Source organism: Pelobates fuscus, chromosome 12 (genome assembly GCF_036172605.1).
Source record: "Pelobates fuscus isolate aPelFus1 chromosome 12, aPelFus1.pri, whole genome shotgun sequence".
Lineage (NCBI taxonomy): Eukaryota > Metazoa > Chordata > Amphibia > Anura > Pelobatidae > Pelobates > Pelobates fuscus.
Window position 1 is genome coordinate 23636955 of NC_086328.1, and position 22777 is coordinate 23659731.

Genomic DNA, 22777 nt, shown 5'->3' on the forward strand with positions numbered 1-22777 from the left:
ATAATATAAGAAGCAGTGTATCTATACAAGAAGCAGTATTGTAATAATAATAATAATAATAATAATAATAATAATAATAATAATAATAATAATAATAATGTAAAAGGCAGTGTATCTATACAAGAAGCAGTATTGTATGATATCATGGAGTAGTATAAAATAATGTAATATAAACAGTATAATATAAGAGTATGATACAGTTGGCACATTAAGCTATTATTATTACACAGTGACATCCCCAGACAGTGATATCACCCATGCATCCTGATAGGAGCAGACACAATAGCACGGCTCGGCCACTAGGTGTCACTGCGCTCCCGGGGCGGATGCTCCATTCATGACCTCACCCTTCCTCGAGGACCCAGACGCCATAGCTGCCCAGATGGACGCCTGATTAAAAAATAAAATAAATCTATTCTCCCAGTCCCACCCCAGACAGTCCGATCAGGAGACACACAGTACAGTTAAATGCATTCCTCGTTATCACGCCTCTCGCCATTGCACCCTGGCGTGGCTTTGTTTCAGGCATGTCACCGGCCTTCCCTCAAGGCGGGGTCCTCGTCAGGCCCGGCTGATGTCATTCTTTGTGGTGGCCGCAGTGGCAAGATGGCGGCGGAGAGGAAGATGCTTGGCGCTGACCGGGGGGAGGCACCGGGCGTGGGGGGCGAAGAGGACGAGGGGCAGAGCCTGTGGTGAGGATGATAGGCCGCAGGGGAGCAGCTCTGGGGGGAATCCCGGGTCCCTGGGACATGGCTGCCCTGTCCCCCATGGTGCCCACTGGCACTGGGTGGCTTCCACACCCTACTGGCACAGCTGGCATTATGGCACTCTGCTGGCACAGCTGGCATTGTCATGGCACCCTCCTGGCATTGTCACTGGCACCCTGCTGGCATTGTCACTGGCACCCTGCTGGCACAGCTGGCATTGTCATGGCACACTCCTGGCATTGTCACTGGCACCCTGCTGGCACAGCTGGCATTGTCATGGCACACTCCTGGCATTGTCACTGGCACCCTGCTGGCACAGCTGGCATTGTCACTGGCACCCTCCTGGCACAGCTGGCATTGTCATGGCACACTCCTGGCATTGTCACTGGCACCCTGCTGGCACAGCTGGCATTGTCACTGGCACCCTCCTGGCACAGCTGGCATTGTCATGGCACACTCCTGGCATTGTCACTGGCACCCTGCTGGCACAGCTGGCTTTGTCACTGGCACCCTCCTGGCATTGTCACTGGCACCCTCCTGGCACAGCTGGCATTGTCATGGCACCCTGCTGGCACAGCTGGCAGTATCATGGCACCCACCTGGCATTGTCACTGGCACCCTCCTGGCACAGCTGGCATTGTCACTGGCATTGTCATGGCACCCTCCTGGCACAGCTGACATTGTTATGGCACCCTGGTATTGGGGGCTCTATCACTTTAATTACCAATAGCCATCACTAGCTCCTGTATGGCAGGGATGTGGAACCCCTGGCTGTGCCTTTACTGTGCCTGGGCTGTCACTCTCATGACTCAGTCCGCTGAATGGGTCTCCTGATATTGATAGTATTGCTACAGTCCAGAAATAAGAGATCTAGAACTTGATTTGCATTGGTGATGCCAACAATATTGAGCTCCTAGAAAGAGGGACATTAGAATAGAAAATAAGGGCAGGGGGATTTCCCATGCATTATTGGTGGCAGTGCCTCTGCTGTGGGGTATACTTCTCATCACACTCAGCCAGCTGAATAGAACTCATGGTAGTATTGCTACACCCAAGAATTAAGAGATCTATAACTTTTATTTGCATTGGGCAGTCAGACCCTAGAGAGCAGTGATGGGTAACCTCTGGCACCCTAGATGTAGAAGACTAGCACAGCTGAATGTCATGGGATGTGTGGTCCATAAGAACTGGGGGTACCGCTGCTGCACTGTAAACCGATGGATATTGATGTGTGCATGGGCTGCTGCAAATGTTTGACTAGTTGACTTTGGTCGTGCACAGGGAATTACAGTGTTATGTTTGTAGTTTGTTGTGTGAAAAATTAGGGTACACCGTATTTTTCTCTAAATCTTGTAGCTACAGATCTGTTTTTTTTTTTTTTTGATTGGGTGAATACATGACTCCGGTACACTGTTCTGATTTCTTAAAGTCTGTATTTGGACTGTTCTGATTTCTTATTTTCAGTATTTGATACTCCATTATAATATCCGTAAAGGCAAAAATATGTTGTATTTATCTCTCTGAATTGATCTAGTCAGTGCTTCTCTTGATTTGCTTGAAGAATCAAGGAAGTAAATGGGATTGAAATAGGATGTCCTTAGGAATGGGCAGCTTAGTCATGCAGGCCCTTGTCTTTGTTATTTCTGAACATGACGGTCAAACTAAAGTGGTTATTCACTGAGGAATGTCATCATTGAAATAAACTTTGCAAATTTAGACTAAAATAGCTGATTTGGGGGTTAATAAAATCTTCAAATACACTAAATTCACAGTTTGTCTACAGCCTAAATTTTGCATCTTGCTCTTCTGCTTAATATAATATTGTATTTAGCAAATCACTGCGCTTCAACTTGGCTACTTTGGCCTAAAATGTTACATGCTTTCAGTTTGCACTTTTAGTGGATAACCCTGTAAGTGTTAACTGGCTAATCGCGAATTACTTTGTGCATGCATCCCAGACCATAGCATCGGTCATGACATTTTAATGTCCTTCCTTTGTGTCACCATGCAGAAACATTGGTTGGGATCTAAACTCTATTTCCCCTCATTTTATTATAATTATTTTTTGTTGTCTTTTTTTAATTTTTTTTTATAACACATGTAAAGTGGTTTGTGCATGATTTTTTTTGCCGTTGAAGCCGTTGCCAAAAATCATAACTTTACGTTCTTTAGTAGTGCTTTTCTACATACAGCTTTCTGTTCCTGTTTTTAAGGGTGTGTATGAGAAAAAGGATTACAATGTAGTTTGCTTTTATTAGAGTTCCGTGATCAAACATTACAAAGTTCTCCACATTTAAAGCATCCCTGCCTTGGGGAGTACCACACCCAAGTGTCAAACAGTTTTCTCCATGTGTGATGTTCAGTGGGCTATGCAATTGAAACTGTACTGTACCATGTTTCTTTAAATCTAGCATCGGAACTGTCAAAGTAACAATGGTGCAAGATTTGGAAGTAATGTTCTCGGGAAAGCAATCTATCTCTCCTTACCTGTTTTCGTATACTAATGCAGTCTTAAGCTAAATATAGCAAAATGGTTAAATAATTGGATTTTGAGAGTAAGCCTGTTACAGCAAGGGCCACATCACCTTTTGTTCTTGTGTGTCTTAACATGTGATGTGAAAAAAAACTTTAATGTGTTGGAGCACCACAGAATATATATTGATTACCAAACTAGCATATGCCATGGATATAGATAGCCTGGGTTTTGTATATTTTACCATATGTGATATATCGTGTTTAAAGGTTGCTGTCATATCTAGCTGCTCTTTGGGTTCTTAAATACTGTAGTGTCAGTAGTTTAGTAATTTTAATGAAATTATATGAAATATTCTCAAAAAAAGATGCTGCAGAATTCACTTTCCGAAGGTTTTGGTGTCTTCGTTATGAGATAAAAACATAACGTTACTTTTTTTACGGCCATATTATTTCATTACTGTCTAAAGATACGTTGTTCTATGGCCACGTGAATGTTGCACTAAAGCTTTAAATGTCTACTACTTTGTCAGAACCATGTGGAAACAATGTGTATGTTGTGAATGCCACCTCCCTAAATAATGGGAGAGATAGCCAGTTCCCTGCCTCTTGTAAAACCATATTAACTTTTTTTTTTGTTTTTTTTTTTTACATTTTTAATACCCCTTAAATTGTCAGTTATTAAATTGACATTTAAGCTAGAACCTAAAATTGAAAAATAAATTTGTCTTTTATACTTCTGTTTTGTATACATGGTAATATATTGTCAACCCTGTTTGTTACATTGTCCATTAATGCATATATCTTCTGTGCATAAAGATGTATATTTTTTTTTAATTCTTTTTTTTAAATATTCTTTTGGACCTTTACATTTTTATTTCTATATTTTTTTTTTATGTTTATTGATGTCAAGTGAAGGAGAAACGCTGTTACAGTAAATTGTGACATTAGACAAAATAAATAAAGAGGACTTAATGGTCACATTGATAAAGAAGTCTCAAGCAGTATCATAGAGAATAACTATGTTCTATCTCACATCATCAGACTATCGGTATTATGATCAGTTCAAAGCTAGAATTATTACTATTTTTTCGTAGGGAAGAGTCTTGTATGTAGGGCTTCCAAATCAACCATTATTTTGTGGGGCTCCTTTCATTTTTGTTGGTGGGTATTGCATGAAAAGTTCTCTTACTGCATGTAGAACCCATATGCTTTAGGATTCTCAATGATTAAAGGGACATTGAGATGAAGTGGTCTGGGTGCACTGACCCTGTCCATTTTAACTATTTATTTTTATAAACAGCAATGTTTGTAGGGTTAAATCCACATCTAGGTGCTGTCTTCCTGACAGCCACTAGAGGTGCTTCCATGGCACTGGCAGAGTTAAACTGTGTTACGTGACACAAAAGTACTGTATACAATGCTTTTCTATAGAGAAGTTTGGATGTGTATGTGCATTAGATTCCAAGTGTACCTCCTATGAGGAGCATTGGATTGTCCCAACATGGAGGCGACTGTGCCTCATCAGTGTTGTCATGGGAGGGGGAGGGGGAACTTGGCCCTGGAAAAGGTAAGTAAAAAGCTTTATTTTTATTTATTTTTAACATTAGGAATGCAGGTAATAAACTAGGCATTATATTTCCCAGTTACGAAAAACCTCTGTTGTTTTAGACCCTGTGGATTCCATCCTTATGATGGCTGAAGATATTGGAAGATAGAACCACTGCATCTAAGTTATCACTGATCTATTACTGTGCAGACTGCCCCGATAGTGACTTGAAGATCTTACGGACTTCTAAATTGACATGTTTCTGTTTTTTATTTTATTTTTATAGGTCCTCCATTCTCAGTGATGTATCTACAAGTGCGAGATCCAAATTACCCACCGGGAAAAACATACTGGTTTTTGGTACGTACTCCTGAAAAGACAAAGTAAATAGTACATTCATCATGGCATTCATGCACACGTTTTCCTATTACAATTTCAGGAAGCATCTCCTTACTCCTATTAATATCAAATAGTGTGTCTGTTGTGAAAATGCTAATTTGCAATTTATACTTTTATCATGAGAGAGTTATTCAGCAACAAGCAGCTGTTTATTCTGCATATCAATGGATTGAACTTGTAATTACCAATTGCGTTCTAATTCAAGTATATAAACAGGTCTCCCTCCATCTAGCATCTGTTCTGTCAAATACCATTTGATAATGCTTGGCTGTGCCATTTAAACAGATGGAGAGCCTACCTGTTAGCCCTGCCTGTTCTAAATCATTGGTTTACAAAGTTTACCTGGGTGCTGAACAGTGTCAGGATAATTCACTGAAGAGAGTTGATGGGAATTCAAAATGCATTTCAAATTGTAGGTCAAAGATGTAGAAAAACATTCCTGATTTTGACATAAAAGTTTAAATTCACTTTGAATTCCTGAGAACTTTCACTTTAGTGAATAAACTCTCTTGTGGGATAACTTGTTTATCTCTAATGAGACAAAACCCCTTTCTGTCTCATTAGAGATATCTTTGTCAGAAGCTCAAGGAAGCAAGATGAAAGGTTAGTGTAGGACCCACCTTAGAGGTTTGCCTTGCCTTGACGTGACAGGTGGGCTAAACTCTCTCATGGCCGTTGGAGAAACTAAATAACCTCCTATTTGTTTAAATATGCATAGGGATTTGGGAAGAGCACAGGTAACTTTTCTCTCTTTGGTTTTTACTGTATGTATTGGGGCTGAAATGTACTATGGTCGTTGCTGCTGCCCAGGAGTGATGGGAGTTTGAGTGCAGGACTTTTTTTTTTTTTTTGTATTTATATATCAGATTTGACTTGTTCAAAAAATACTGAGTTGATTAGGAAGCTGTGAATGCCATTTTACAAACAGATTACATGTTATATACTGTATATGAAATGTACATACCTAGCTCCTGCGTTTTGATTGGGGTTTTTATTGCTCTGTCTTGTTTTGCCATAAAGGATCTTATAAACCTGTCTGTTAGGAAAGTCTCGACAACTCAAGTGAGAACGCTGTGAAGTGGATATTCGGCCTTTCTGCATTTGTCATGATTTTTTCCACCATTGCATTGCTCAATTCTCTTTGTTCATGCAGGTGAAGATGGCTCGGGAAAGACCACTCTCATGGCTAAACTACAAGGAGCAGAGCATAACAAGAAGGGAAGAGGATTGGAGTATTTATACCTAAGTATTCAGGATGAAGACAGAGATGGTGAGTGTTGCCACTCTATGTTGTTTGGGGGGGGGGGGGGGGTCTATTTTTGTGTGATCACTCTATGCCATACATTTTTTCCAACCTGGGGGTTCCACCAGGTATGTCCTGGCAACTTCAGAACTAATGGGAAAAGGGCAGAGATTTTAGTTGAAATTTAACAATCCTTTACTCTTATCTTGAACACTATTAATTTTGTATGAAAAATAGAAACAAGAGACCTACTAATATTACGTAATTGTATCCGCTCTTGAATAGTTAGTATATGGATTACAACAGGAATATTATAACCAATGTGGCAGTAAGGACTTGACTCTCTGGCTGAGAAAGTGTAGCTCAGCCAATAAGTGGTACCATAACCACTACCGTGTTTTTAACCTCACTGGTTTTCATCCTAGAGGACGCCATCTTGGAATTGCATCACATAAAGTTAGAGATTTAAAATATTTAATAGTATATGTGAAAAGTAAAGATGTGATAATAGCTGTAAATAGCAACATGAGGTCTGCTTGCTCCCAGCATTCCATTCTGCAGGTGTGGAGAGATTTTTATGTTATTGTTTTGCCAAGTTATACATAAGCAAAAGTAGTCCCAGCAGGTTGACAAATGGTGGAGATTTAGTCAAGCTCCACAGCCTTTGTCAACTTAGTCTTTGGCTGTCTGTGTGTACTCAACACCCTCAGGCGGCGCTTCGCAGAGCCTCAACGTGAACATGTAATTTGTGTAATTTGAGGACAACGCCCAGCTATGGGCAGATTAAACTATTTTCGGGTGTCGCCCTCTTAAAACTTGAATATGGCTGCTCCTAGAAAAAAGACCTGGATGAAATGGATAGATGTTATAGTAGAATGCACAAAAAGATCCCGCACTCTGGCATTGATAGAATGTGATTACATTTTGTCCACGCGTACAATCCAAGTGTTCCAGGTCCAGGATTGGCAAATTCCAATTTGCAGATATGACGAAAGTCAGATCCAGGCACTCAGGATATTGCAAAAAGCTGATTTATTGGAACTAAGGAGCAATGTTTCGGCCTTCACAGAGCTTTGTCAAGCTATCACCATAATGCACACAACTTCTTTATAGAGTGTAACTTGGTTTACTCCCTATAAAAGAGGGTGTGTGCATTATGGTGATAGCTTAACAAATGCCTCTGTGCAGGCCGAAACATTGCTCCTTAGTTCCAATAAATCTGCTTTTTGTAATATCCTGAGTGCCTGGACCTGACTTTATGTATAAAACAGAAAGTTAGGACTGTCCCAGGGCTAAAAATGGTTGGTAATGGGAGGCATAAGTTGGTATCCACAACGTGACAGAACCGCTTTAACTAAGCCATTACGATTATTATAAAGTGTAGCATATTTTTTTTTTTAATTGCTCTGGTAATTTTATGTGAAGGGTGCTAAGGATAAATGTCGAAAAACTCCTACACCAAAAAAATCTCGACAATGGGCAAATACGTTTGCAGGTTTGTGAGATTGGTTAAAATTATGTAGTCCAGTAGCATGTCTCTCGGCACAATGTGTATCAACTCACATCCCTGTACCATAATCTCACCCACCTAGAAGGATACAACTGCATTTTCTATAAATACATGCAAAGTCTTTCCTCACTCAGGAGAGTGATCTTACAGTACGACTGAATGGATTTCTGTTCATGCCGCCATTGCACACTTGCAGGCTTTCCTTATACATTTGAAAACGCTTGAACATCTCAATATGACATCATCACACTAAGTTTAGTAAGAGCACACTAGGATTGGCTGAAGCATACCTGCCACTAAGGATGATCCTGCGGGTAATGCAGTAGGATCAAAGCACTGGGATATTCTGCAAAGTAGGGGCATATTTACAGCTGAGGTGTTTTTTTTTTTTGTTTTTTTTTTTAATGTATTTATATTAACTTTTATTTCATTATTTAATTAACGTTGTGGCATCTAAATCCTTACTGCAGTGACACTTGAAGGGCCATTAACCCCTTAAGGACACATGACATGTGTGACATGTCATGATTCCCTTTTATTCCAGAAGTTTGGTCCTTAAGGGGTTAATATTAATTTCTTTAATATGACATGGCACAATGAGACGTGATAAATGGGTTTGAAAGTTAAAAAATGTATACAGTTCACAGCTGCTAGAAGTTTTTAGACAAAACATAATGTGAATTATTGGAAGAGACCAGAATAAATAACTTCACCCACTAAACAGAAACCAAAGTTGTCCTCTAACTGGCTTCTTCGTGTTCTAAGCCAACCAGAAGCCACATTCTTGACATGGTCAGTGACCACAAGCTGCAGAGATGTGACTAAATTAACGACAGCCTCTTCTCTGCTATTACTTGTAACAAATATACAATTTGTAAGTACCGAAGCCTTTCCATATTTATGCATAATGTGCCATTTTAAATGAACTGGGTTTGAGAGGGAGCATTACAATTTCTGCAAATGTACAGTTCCAGGTTACAACTGATGATCTGTGGGGTCTGTAACTCGATACTTGATTGATTTGTATGTGTTTTCCCGCTCAGTAAATTGTTTGCTATGCATTCGTTTAACCAGTCTGAAAATAGATTCTTCTGTTGGAACTCACAAATTCTATTCCTCCGAGCCATTGTCAGCCTTCACTAGTGAGCTTCACCTGCCAAGGACTTTTCCTTAACTAGTGGTTTCTGTTCATTTACGATCACCTGTCTGTAATACCGAATAAATCCCCAGCCCGAATAATAATTAAATAGAAATGAAGAATATTTAAATAAGCATTAAAAATATCCTTAAAGTCCAGTAGTAATCTTCGGCTTTAACTATATCAGATTTTAAATGTATTTTTGAGTTCCTCACAGTATATGTACATAGCTGGGCATATTGGGGTTTGAGAAAAAATGGGAATCAAACACAATAATGCTAAATGTATTTATTTATGAAAAGCAATCGTCGAATAGGAAGATTCTTTAACGTAACTATGATGCTGTACTTAATACACCAATTTAATTTGAAAACCGTTTTGCAGATGCTGTCAATGATCCCTCCCACCTCCCCTCAATACTGTTCAACATTGTTTTATTTATTTATTTTATGTATTTTTCTCATGTTAGTAATACAGTGATCTCTGTATTGTAATAAGTCTACGTGTTTAATAGTCTGCTCTCTCTTATGTGTCCACTTGTCAGCGCTGTCCACTATTTTCCTTGCAAAAAAACAATAAAAACCCGTTATTGGAATGTTTTGTTTTTTTGAGCAGTGTTTCTAATAGAAATCCCATCATATAAGGAATGGTGCATGAGGACACTTTTTAATTATTGAATACCCTTTGAATGCCAAGAATACCTTTCTGCATCCCCTGTAGAAATCTGCTAATATTGGTACCTATGTTTCTCTTTTCCATCAGAGATTTGCCAGAAAATGTTAATATTGTGTAAAGCTATTTTTTTTCCAGATTTTTCTTTTTTCCACTTTCACACAGTGACGCATTGTATGTCTGGGTGGGGCGTGAATAACTAGTTTAAACAAATCCATCATCTGGGCCACACCATGAATAAGCTGAGCATTTTTCTGCTTCCATGTTAATTTTTTTTTTTTTATTTCTTCAAGTTTACAAAGCCAGTGGATGTTCTAATTTACCTTTTTTTTTTTTTTTAATTCTTTATTTTAGTGGTGCAAATAGTTAACACAAGCTCGTGCCATGCCTCAACAGCAGGTACACGATAAGTACACATATGAACACGTTTAAGGCATAGAGGGTCACTGCACACATTTTTGAAGTTAGGTAGCTAGGTCACAGGAGTCAAACAATTCTACAGAGTATATAACATAACATAATATGCGATCTATAGAAGTCACTTAGATATGAGTGAGTGTGAGACAGAGTGCTGTATAAGCTTATAAAAACATAAAAGTATAAAAGTACAATATAATATAATCAAGCTGGATCTCGGTAAGTAGCTTTGAAGACGATTGAATAACATGAAATGAAATGAAATGCCACCAGGCAGATCACGGTATATTGGGTCGTCATCTGCGATAGTCAGGGTGGGAAAGACCACTATGTAAAGCCGGTTGGGCTGTACCGTTACCAATGTTTATGTCCGTGTGGCGGTGCCTGCCGCCAGAGTGTCTCTCGGTGAGGCTGTCTGCGGTGAGCGCCTTTCATGTCTTCCTTCGTGTGGAATTAGGGCTGTCGTCGTTGCTTGTGTCGTGCGTGTTACTGATAGGCAATCTTTTCACGGACTTGGTCGGGGTGAGTACGGATGTTGTGCTGTACAGTCCACTATGTCCAGGTACGGGTAGCGGTGTGAATGAGCTGTTACATGGGGATATCTTTTCCGGGCCTTCCCCCTGTGATGGTTTACGGTCTCAGTGATAGTAGGCCGAGGTAAGGCTTCTCGCTTGGGACTTGTGCTGAGTTTGCAGGGCGAATGGGCAGTAGAGTGGTAGGCTGCCATCTTCTCATCTCCCCATAGTTGCATGCTGGGGGTGGTCACAGATTTAGCTGTGTGGTGTGTGGGGTCATTGGCACGGCCTGCACAGCTCACCTCCAGCGGCCTGTGGGGAAGTTTCATCTTGTTCGGCCATTTTGTTGCGGCCGCATGGTAGTAGTTGGCGGTCAGCGTCGAGAGACCCAGGTGCGCTTTTAAAAGAGATTGCCTGCCTGGTGGGGACCGGGATAACCCCCACCGGTCCAGAGGGGGGGGTAAACGGGTCCGGGAGGGCCCCAGCTGCGTTGTGATTCATTTTGGCCGGGATGGAAAGCGTGGCAGCGGCCGTCTGCCCCACTCCCCTCTCGGGTAGGCCTCAGTCCCCAAGCCCCAGAGCATCTCACCGGGACCCAGATCCACCCGATATCTAGCTGCACCGGGACATTCCAGGATCTTGTGCCACGAGTTTCCAGGGTATTTCAGGCTGAGGTAATTGGGCATACACCCAATAATAGCTGGATTCCCCAGGAGCCGTAGTGACCTGCAGCCTGCTAGCATGGCCGCCCGGCCCCGCCCCCCTCTAATTTACCTTTAAAGAACAACATTCACCTTCCTGCAGCAAGTGTTTGTGTAGAAGTCCTGTTCCTTTCTTTATAATCTAACTTTTTTTATGTTGTATAGGCAAATTTCCTGGTTTAATGTGATTATTTGATCTATGAATTGTGTTTGGTAATGAACATTGAATACAGATTCAAGCATGTAAGCTCATTGAGCAGGGCTTTCAACCCCTCTGTTTCTGTGCGTCAAACTTGTATGGTTATACGTTTCTTAGTCCACCCATTGTAAAGCGCTACGGAATTTGTTGGCGCTATATAAATATAATATTAATATTCCCATATGTCTTCCTGCACTCACTGTCACAGCTCACACAAAACTAGCTTACTCCCCGATGTCCCAACTGTCCTGTCACTAGCACTTTTATCCCTCTCCGTCTTTTTTTTTTTTTCTTTTTTTAAAAAATTCAATATGTGAACCCTGATCCTTTTTTGTTGGAGAATGTACGTTGTATGACAGACTGAGAGCACTGAGTTAATACAGCGCCAGTATGACACTATCAGTGCGAATTCAAAGTAAATTTCAAATTTAAGGCCAGAGTAGCCGAACTGAAAGCGTAGCTGACTTAGAGAATGTTTCCAGTCCTCCTATTTTAACCTAAAAGTTGCCTGTTACTTTCAATTCTCACTATAGTGAAAAACTCTAGAGCTCCCCTGTTGCTAGGAATTGCATAGACAAATGCTATTGATCTATACATACACTTCTTCTGTTTTGTCTGGATCCCATAACATTATTAATTGTGCGATGCTGATGGAGTTATTTGCCCACGGCGTGGTGGTATGTGCGGCCACTTCATGGTGCCATGTTCTGTGTGGGGGAAGCAAACTTCATTTGAATGTATATTATTATTTATACATTTTCTGACAGTTTTGTATAGGTTATAACTATGTGAATCTGAACTTGCCATCCATACAGTTCATTGATGACTCATTAAATCAAATATCTCTAAATATTTACACTGATTTTAAACACAATCCTCCATCAGTATGTATGTGGGTGCTGCAAGCTGCAATGAGTATGTAATTCAATTCCATCGTAAAGGAGAATTCCGAGAGAATTTACCATTATGACTGTATATTCATTATTTGTGCCAGCCCCAGACTGGCTCTCAGCTTGGTGTGTTTTGACGCTTGGCTGATTACTTCCTTCATCGCTTTGCACTGCTTCTTGCCAACACTCGATAGCGTGTGCTCCTTTGTAGGTAGACATTTGCATAATCTCGCAGCTCCGGGTCCTATTATAGAGAGACAGACTATTTGTAACTTGCAATATGTGACTTGATGCCTCTCCCTTGCAAAGTGCCAGCTATTTACGGCACCTACCGGTGCCAAGCAGCAGCTGCGTGACAAATTATGGCTGATATTGTCCTAAAACAATGAGTGCTTTTATAAACCCGTCCAGCTCATCTCGTACTTACGGAGCACATGAGCCGATGCTGATTTTTATGTAAACATGAGAATCCCTATTTGTTCATTTTGAGTTTTGCACTTGGTGTTAATAAGAAGGCCTTGATAATACATTGTCAGAATTTAACCATTTCCCTCTACGACTGGACAGGGAATACTAAGTAAATGATTTTTGGTATTTGTGTATATTTTCATACACAGTCAATGACCACTTTCTTTATGTTTCCAGAACAGCCTTAGTTGGTTTTTATTCAATAAGTTGCTGGAAACGCTCCTTAGGGATTTTTCGCCAAGCTTACTCGCCCAGTACCTGAAGATTTTTGGCTACTCATTCTGGCAGCAAGCTTCATGTCCCACCTCATTCCAAAGGTTCTTTTATGGATTGAGATCTCCTGATATCTAGGCCATTGCAGTCACTATCATCTCCCTGTCAAGTCGATGTGTGATTTGCAATGTGATGCATTGTCCTGCTGAAAATATCTAAAAGCTAGAGCATTCGACGAACGCTGAAATGGATTTCCCAGGTCTAATGTATGTCAAGGATCCGCTAACTACACCATTACACGAATACCTGCCCGTGTCATTGACGCAAGAATTAGCAGAACTTGTTGTTTGTGGTTTACAACAAGCTGTGACCTCGCCATCTACATGATGCAGCAGGAATTGCAATTCATTAGGCCAGGCAATGTTTTTCCAATATTCAATTATGATCATCATGAGCCCTGTGTAGTCTCCTTTTCCTGTTCAGGAATACACATCTGCACATCACGCATTATTTTTGTGTTCGCGTCTTGGTGTCTAACCATTCCATTCCTCCAACCTGCAGAACTGCCAATCAATGGATGATTTTTTGCTTAGTACGCTATAGCAGGTTAACGGCTGTAACCACAGAGCATAAAACAAATCACAGGTCAGCAGTTTGTTGGAACCACCATATCTGACCTCAACAATCATACCACAGTCCAAGTTGTCTTGATCATATGTTGTCGTCTTCTTCTCAGTGAAGTACCAGGCTCCTAAACGTATTGATCATGTCTGCATGCTTTATGTGGAGATGTCTACACATTACTGCTGTTTGGTTATTTTTATTAAGGAATTGGTGTGCCTAACACAGTGTCCATTACGGTTTTGTATTTGTGTCTGTCTCCCAATATGTGTGTCTTACTGCTGATGTTAATGATGCAAATTTTGATTACTCCAACAAAGCACATCTTATAATTGGTTCTTTAGATTTCAACATAGTTATAAAAGTGAGATCTATTTGGTTTAATGATGACACTTGGTGAACGTTCTGTTTTATCTCCAGGCTGTGTTTGTTGTGGCATGCAGAGATATCGCTTCAAATTCTTACTGAAACTGCTAAATGGTCATATACCGGTATATCCCTCATTCTTCAAGGATATGTATAATTTGGTTACTATGACTATAATGAGCTAGGAGTGTTTTATTTAGGCTTGTAGATCTCTTCTATTCTAAAGTGCGTGCTTGATCCACACACCATTTAGAATATAGCAGAAAAAAAGCACAGATTAAAAAAATAATAATAAAAAAAAAAATAATCAAGTCATGCACTTCATGTCCATAAAATTCCAAACAAGAGTTACATGTCTTGAAAGGCTTGGTTGAATAGGTAGGACATGCAAGTTGCACTCCAGCTGTTCTCGGGAGCATTTGTCCTCAGCAGCAGGAGTACCAGCCCTGAAGCGATCCCTCAGTGCGCACTGCGCAGCGTTCAGAAAGAACACTGGTCTGTTTTTTGTGATTTGAAATGCAGGGTGAGGCAAGAGTTCTCAAGTTAGCTCACTTGCCTGGCTAACAGAAGGGACCTCCTTTATTCTTTAATGATAAACGTGCCAATATTCTCATCGAAATTAGCACTTTTGTAAAGTGCTTTTTACATGGGATACTTATGGGTGTGAATTGGTCCTTTAAATACTAATTGGAACACAGTTGGGTTTATTCTCTTTCACTGGAATTATAAAGCAATCTCAATGAAATTGTGCCACAATAGTTCAATTGTAAAAATCCACCAACTTCACTATTAATCTTTCTGTAAACTGAATTAAGAATTGACCAGGAAATGTTACAAAATGATCTACTGAAAAAAAAAATCATCAAATCATTTCTTGCTCGACTGTTTGTCCCAACATCTGAAATTCCCTGCTCAGTTCTCCTTATTCCTGTATTTAATGTATAGAGTTACGATTTTGTGTGTCTGAATTTAATAAACCACCTGCGCATGTCCGTGCATACTGTCCCCATAGTGAATGTTTGTATACATCCTTGTATTGATAACTGATTTCTCTTTTCATTCCTCCTCTGCAGATCAAACACGTTGTAACGTTTGGATATTAGACGGAGACTTGTACCACAAAGGCCTTTTAAAATTTGCCCTGTCGGCGGACTCAATTAGGGATTCTGTGGCTGTGTTTGTGGGTGACATGTCCAGACCATGGACTATTATGGAGTCTTTGTTGAAGTGGTCTAGAGTTTTACGGGAGCACATAGACAAACTGAAAATCCCCCCGGAGGAAATCAGAGAGCTGGAGCAGAAGAGTAAGTCAGGCTGGAGTTTAGTAGATCCATACCTTTCTGTTTTGCATCAAGTCCTGCATTGTGTACTAACCTGTGTTAGCTTGAGTAGGGGAAATATTTTGTTACAGGAAAAGTCACCTAAATGGTGTTTGTACTAGCATTGACCTTACTGGGGGCAAGTGCTAACACATTTTCAAGCAGTTTACCACTAAAGTGTCCCAGGCCCCGCCCAGACCCTGAATGAGGCATGGCTAAGGCAGAGATTACACACTTCCTTCTAGCCGTACCAATTCATACCTGCAATGGATGCTGTGATAGGCTGAAAGGAGTCAGCTGACACTCTCAGCCAATAACAGCTGCCCAGTGCTTCTCAGGTTAATACTTTGCTCAAACAGCACAGAGAGGATGGGCTGCTGGGGACTCTAGTTTAACATTAAACCATAAAACCAGTTCAACGCTGAATAAAAGGACTGCTCCAGGAGACTCCAGATACTGTAACCAGTGCCTACAGTGTCACTTTAAAGAGAAACTATTACTTCACAGGATTTTACATTGTATTTGCTTTTATCCCCTATATTTAACAAATATTTACTTGTGAGGTCTGAAAAATAAAATGAAATGGAGACATCCACAATGGGGCACATTCATCTTGGCTATCTGTTATAAGGCAGCATAGAGAAAACGTACAGAGAACAGAAAAAATGTTTTCCATTTCTCCTCTTTATAATTTCTTTTAATGACAAGTTTTATTCAATGATGCAATTAGCAGATAAGTTACCGTTATTCTGTAAGGATGACCTGTCTGTTTCAAAACATGCAATAAGTTTGTCCATAGCACACATATACTACTCTTTGGGTGGGTGGGGGAGAGGCTCTTCATTGGAGTTCTAGCAGCACAGACATTGAGTCTGGTTTTCTCAATGGAGTAAATCTCTCAAGCTGGTCCTAATGTATTCAACACATGGACTGAGAGGAAGCACTGTGAGACATTTGTTCCAGAGCAAGAAAATATATTTGTGATTATATTGTAATGTCCTCAGTAATGTGGTAGCCTCCTTTAAACCAATGTAAACAGTAAAGGGGGGGGGAGATTAGGATTTGTATCTCCGGTGTTTGGACATTCCCTAGATGTGGTGTCAAACCTTTTCCCTTCAAGAGAGTGGATTGTGTCATTTTTACTCTACATTTTAATGTGTCACTTTCTTCAACTTGTACATTTAGCAATTCAATTCAGAATGCACAAGTATATATGATATTTCTCCCCTCCCTGGAGAAGGAGACAAGCTGCACGTATAGATGTTGAGCTGCCGGGTTAATTGCTGCACGCAGTCTGGTTTACTGCTATCTGTTTACTGAGCACTTCCACTCATTACATGTGATGAATGACGGTGTGTCTGGGAATTAAACCACTTATTCAATAAACCCCTGCTTGACAGGAGACGGGCAGCATCTCACAGCAGTGCATCTGCAGGAACTTTGAATCTGGACATTTTTTATTATTTTTTTTTTTTTTTTTATGCATTAAATTAACACTTTAAGCACCATAACCACTACAGCCTGTGACTGTGGTGCCATAACCACTACAGCCTGTGACTGTGACTGTGGTGCCAGGAGTGCCCTCCGAGAGTAAGTAGTCAAACCATTTGCGGATTGTTTCACAACTAGCATGGAACGGTGCCAGTGCACTCCTGGACTGTAATCACTGCAGCAGGCCCTAGTAGTTATGGTGCTTGGAATGTTGCTTTAAATATATAATATTTAAATGAAAATATATCCTGCTCTAAAAATAGCAGATGGATTTTTGCCCATTTCCTTTTAATCTAATTTTGAATCCTTCTTTAGCACCATAATGGATAAAACCTTACCACTTACTAAATGCACACTTGTCGCAGCCTCTTTTTAAGGCAAGTCCTTAGCTGATACTAAATGTTCCTTTTAATGCTATGTGCACAACCTTTTATTTCCAGTACTGTTAGTGTTAAATCCTTTTTTACATTCCTCCCAAAGGCAGTTTTATTCCACGTGCAATCTTAGACGCCTCTCACGTAGCATTCACGCAGCTCATTTTCCTTTTCACTGAGCTGAATCATAGAAATCTCTTCTCAGTCAGATTGCCGGAAAGAATGGTGATCTGTGTGTTTCTTGTTATTTGAGCTTACAGGTATGCAAATCAATGTGCTGGCATTTTCTAAATTTGTTGGCAGACCCTCCATCCCAGCCTTCCCCCATTGTTGCCTAGACATAACACCCTATAGATGCTGTGTATGCTGCGGTCTCGTATTACAAGTATAGTAAAGCGTTCTTTAGAAAACATAGTAATGTATACAGCTATGACATCCATACACATTTTTCGTGTTGTGAGGAACCTACCCTTACTGCTTGCAGATTAGCTTACCCTGTATCACAGGGAAACCCTTTAAATGCTTCTTAAAGGAACACTATAATGTCAGGAGCACACACGTATTCCAGACATTGGAGTGTTTAACTATTTAGGTGACCCCCTTTGTGCAGTAAAAGGGTGTTTAAACTTTTTTTCCCCACGCCGCACTGGTCTCGCCGTGACGGGATCTCCATGACACCCCCAACGTGGCTGACATCATTAAACATGATGATCTCAGCCAATCTAATGCTTTCTCATTGGAAAACACTGGGAGGCTATTGAGCATGCGTGGCAAAATGCCGCACTGTCCCAATCAGCATCTTCTTATAGAGATGCATTGAATTAATGCATCTCTATGGGTAAGCTTCAGCTGGAGACACTGAATACAGCACTGGACTAGGAAGCATTACTAGAGGTGTTCCTTGGTTTTACTCCGCTTTTTGTCGGAAGCACCTCTAGTGGCTGTCAGTATGGCAGCGGCTAGAGGCTGCTAATCCTGCATTGAAGTCATTGCCATTTCTGCAGAACATCAATGTGGCTTCTGTGCCTATAGTGTTCCTTTGAATTTAACATCTGGAATTTGGGATGGTGCCTGCTTAGGCATTCTCTTCTCTTCTTCTGGTTCATCCTATAGCTAAGGAAATGGTCCCAGTTGTGTGTTGTTTAAGCCTTCTCAGGACATAGTATTACTGATTCTTCAAGTTTTTAAATTGTTAAATGAGATTTTCATACATAATTTGTAATTTAACCCATCATTGATATTTGATTGACCGTGATAAGTGACCTTAATCTTGGCTATATTATATACAAACTACGTGCTTTGTCTGTTATTTGTAGGAAACATGTATTCCTGACCCTATAGTGAAAACCCACCATTTAGGTGACTTTCCCCCCTCTTAGTCCCCCTCAGAATGAGTTTAAACTCGCCTTAGTTTCAGCTCTCCGCGGGTCTGCCGGCACTGGCCCCGCCCCCTCGGTGACAAAAATTGACATTGCCGATTTTTAGCCAATCCAATGCTTTCCCATGGGGAAAGCATTGGATTGGCTAAATCGGCACGGGACGGGGCCAAACACAGTTTTGGCCAATCAGCACCTCCTCATAGAGATGCATTAAAGAGCGTGGGGACGCTGAACGTCAGGGCTGCTTACTGTGTAGCCCTGAGCCAGGAAGCCCCTCCAGTGGCCATCTAAGGAGTGTTCACTTGGGGGTGTCCCTAGAGGCAATGTAAACACTGCCTTTTCTATGAAAAGGTAGTGTTTACATGAAAATGCCTGAAGGGAGCGATTATCCTCACCAGAACAACTACATTAACCCCTTAAGGACACATGACATGTCTGACATGTCATGATTCCCTTTTATTCCAGGAGTTTGGTCCTTAAGGGGTTAAGTGTAATTAATAATGTTTTAATTTTTTTTAAAGTCTGCAGTGAGAACTCAACATAATCATATTGAGTTTTTAAATGAGAATCTAATTTATACTCTCTGTGCTTAAAATAAGTTGCTTTTGAGTCCATTCAGGATTTAAAAAAAAAAATACATTTGATTTTGGCGCTAAAGGAAGCTATTGGCTCTAGAAACTGCTTGCATGTGTTAACTATTTTTCTTAGGTGCTGACATATTTGAACGTTTAAGATGAGCAAAGTAAGTGTTCCTTATAAATACATAGATTACGATCTTGTCAACAGCCTCCTAGACTATACAAACCAAAAGACTATTTGGCCGCGGTTTTGGGAGCTTCTACTCCTTGCTAAGCAAACTGCGGTTTTGCATTTAAATTAGTTACCAGTCATTGGAACAGGAGTTTGGCAAGATCACAGTAACTTATTAAAATAACTTTATTTGCATCCTGACCTTAGTCTGTGTACTGCCTGATCTGTGTTGTCAGTTCTGTATAATCAAATTTAAACATTAGGCTCACTAATGTGTGGGTTTTTATTATTTTATTTTTTGTTATCTTTTAATTTTTATATCTATTTATGTGTGAGTTATGTTGCTTAGACTCCCTTTCTCATTGGACTTTATTTCATGATCGGAAATGTCCAAGTTTAAAAGTAAAAAAAAAAGATTCCATTTTTAAATAGGAAGCAAGTTAGCGTGTCCACTATATGCAGCTCACACTTTGAATGCTGTGTATAGCTCATAGGTCAGTCTGAGTCCACTAAATGTAGTCCCAGGTATTGATTGATACCTGTATCTTCTTTGTATGAGCAGGGATTGAACCCTCTTCACACCAAATTGGTTCAAGGCATTAAAATGCCCATTTAAAAGGTTGTGTGCAGTGCTAACTTTGAGCGCTGCACACAGTTTGTTCAGTTTGTAGCCACTTAATATGCCTCCAGCTGGGACCTTTCTGGTGTGAGCATGGATTTAACGTTGGGGTGTGTCATTATGCCTTAATCGCATGTTTTGTAAAACAAAATCACGTATCCTAACATTGTGAAGGGGTTAACAAAATGGTCAGAGTTTAAATGTGAAAAAACCCAAACATTAGAAAGTTGTTTAATTCTTTTTTGCTGATTATATGACATGTTATCTCTCCAGCCAGTCTGCTCTGTTTACATACAAATGTCCTCTACTAGTTCTCCTGAAATTTGTCTATAAAGCGTAACTATTGGTGCCTACTCAGTCAAGTAATAAGTTCTGAAAATATTTTTGAAGTGATAGAGGTATGAAAGCATTTCGTGTATCAATTACAGCATTATGTCAATGCCATATTTTTGTCTCTGCCATGTATCAATAACTGTTTGATACATTAGTCAACCACTAATTGTTCTGTCCCTATTTTCCCATACACAAGATTGATATTTTTTAGGTGTTTTCTGTCCACTTGTTTAGTTTATATACACACTTTGTGTTCCGTTATCGAGACTGTGGCATCTCGCAGATCAATATAAAAGGTGTTTGCATATGGATATTTCCATATTGATTTCAGTTTTACAGCAGGCTGTATACAATATGTTAATTGTAATTAAACTGCATTATTTTCTGATCACTGGCCTTCTTTATGTCTCTATTCAGAGTTATGAAATCCTCAATTTACTCTCGATTTTTCTTTACAGTTGTTAAAGACTTCCAGGAATATTTGGAACCAGAAGATTCATCTGTAGGGTCACCACAGAGGAGAACTGTCTCAGATGAGGACAACATCATCCTTCCGCTTGGGGACAATATCCTCACACATAATCTTGGCATTCCTGTGCTAGTTGTCTGCACCAAGGTGATTATGGGAAATGTTTATTTTTCTTTTTTCTTCAACCTTTGAAATCCAAGCTAGAACGTCTCTATCCATGTGCATCCTTTTATTGTAGCCCTTGCTAGATCTCTCCGTTTGGGCAGATAAGGCTGACGGGATATCCCAGCAGAAATTACAGTTGGTCATGACCGCCAACCATATGCTATGCAAATGCTAGAGGAGTATAGAAGTAAAGGAACGCAGGTATACACATGTGTATTCCTGACCCTATAGTGTTAAAACACTATTTAGGTGTCCGGCCACACCTTGCCCCCATAAAAAGTTAATAAACTTACCTTTATTCCAGCACTGCACTGGCTCTGCCCCGATGCTCCACCCCCATGATTGAGATCATCATAACTGGCAATCTCAGCTAATCCAATGCTTTCCTATGGGAAAGCATTGGAATGGCTACGATCGTCAACTTTGATGATCTCAGCCAAGGAGGCGGGGATGTGGAGCCAAAAACCACGCTGGTCAGTCAGCATCTCCTCATATACATACATTGAATATATGCATCTCTTTATGAGGAATGCTCAGCTTCTCCATGCACAGAGTGGAGACGCTGAACGTGCAGCACTGACCCAGGAAGCACCTCTAGTGGGCGTCTGACTGCCACTAGAGGTGTTACTAAGCAGTAATGTAAACACTGCCATGTCTCTGAAAAAACAGTGTTTACATGAAAATACCTGCAGGGACAGACTATACTAACCAGAACAACTACATTAAGCTATAGATGTTTCGGGGACTATAGTATCCCTTTAAGATATTGCTATGTTTCACTGTAAAGAAGGGCAAATCTAGTCTGCTCACGTTTGAATTTGGTAACAACATTCACAATGATTGCTTTACTGATTCTACTCAAAAATATCCTTCACATTAATTAATTTCTACTTTGTTTTGTAAATCACTGAAATCTGTATTATTGGTCTCATTGAAATATGAAATATTTAATTTGCAGTGTATAGCTCAATGCCTGCCTGTTCCTTTTTTTTTTTAAAGCTAATAATATTCTCTGCAGGTTTGCTGCTCTCGAGCTGAGTGGGTTAGTAAACATGCTGAACAAAGGACATGATTTTAAAAATAATATACACACGTACAGGGCTCGAAATTTCCACTCAACATTGGCGAATAGAAAGTCACCCCTGATGGGTGTGCCACGGACCCATTGCTTTTTAGATTTGTCATTAAAAGGATCTAAGGGGAATCTGAGAATTTATTTTTGAGGAAAGATATAACTGTGTTTTATTCTCTATGGGAACCAATAATTTGTCCCTGCTTATTGCTCCACAACTGAATTGGTCACTATGGAAACCAATAGAATGTTCTTGCTGATTGCTGCACAGCTGAAACAATCACCATGGAAACTCCTAAAATGTCCCTGCTGATTGCTTCGTTATTGTCAGTCTGCCCCATAAATGCTTCTTGCATATACATATCCAATAAAGCCTTTCTCTGTGTATGGGTAATTCTGGGTTTATATTAACCACATACAATCCCAGGGATATTGGTGTCATACAGCACTGCGGTGACCTTTTTAAAATCACTTTAATACCCAAGATATTTAAACACCGCTTTGTTACTGTTTCTGTGTGTTGTGTTCCAGTGTGATGCAGTGAGTGTGTTGGAAAAGGAGCACGACTACAGCGACGAGCACTTTGACTTCATTCAGTCACACATCCGGAGGTTTTGCTTGCAGTGTATCCTTTTCACAGCTTTTAGTTCTTGTCATGTGACCAGATTATCACTTTCTCTACTGTTCTACCAGTATCTGCTATGAATGGGGCTAGTGTAGGGACAG

At 40.2% G+C, this 22777-nt stretch overlaps 1 protein-coding gene across 1 annotated transcript in view; it reads left to right on the plus strand.

Moving 5' to 3' along the window:
- The first annotated feature begins 598 nt into the window (after positions 1 to 598).
- DYNC1LI2 (dynein cytoplasmic 1 light intermediate chain 2) overlaps positions 599 to 22777 on the plus strand; it is a 34077-nt gene continuing 11898 nt past the window's right edge. Inside the window, exons 1-6 of the mRNA XM_063437932.1 lie at positions 599 to 692; positions 5015 to 5088; positions 6281 to 6397; positions 15154 to 15384; positions 20804 to 20961; positions 22583 to 22676. Of these exons, the coding sequence (XP_063294002.1) occupies positions 607 to 692; positions 5015 to 5088; positions 6281 to 6397; positions 15154 to 15384; positions 20804 to 20961; positions 22583 to 22676 (760 nt within the window). The 5' untranslated portion in view covers positions 599 to 606. The remainder of the gene's footprint in view (positions 693 to 5014; positions 5089 to 6280; positions 6398 to 15153; positions 15385 to 20803; positions 20962 to 22582; positions 22677 to 22777) is intronic.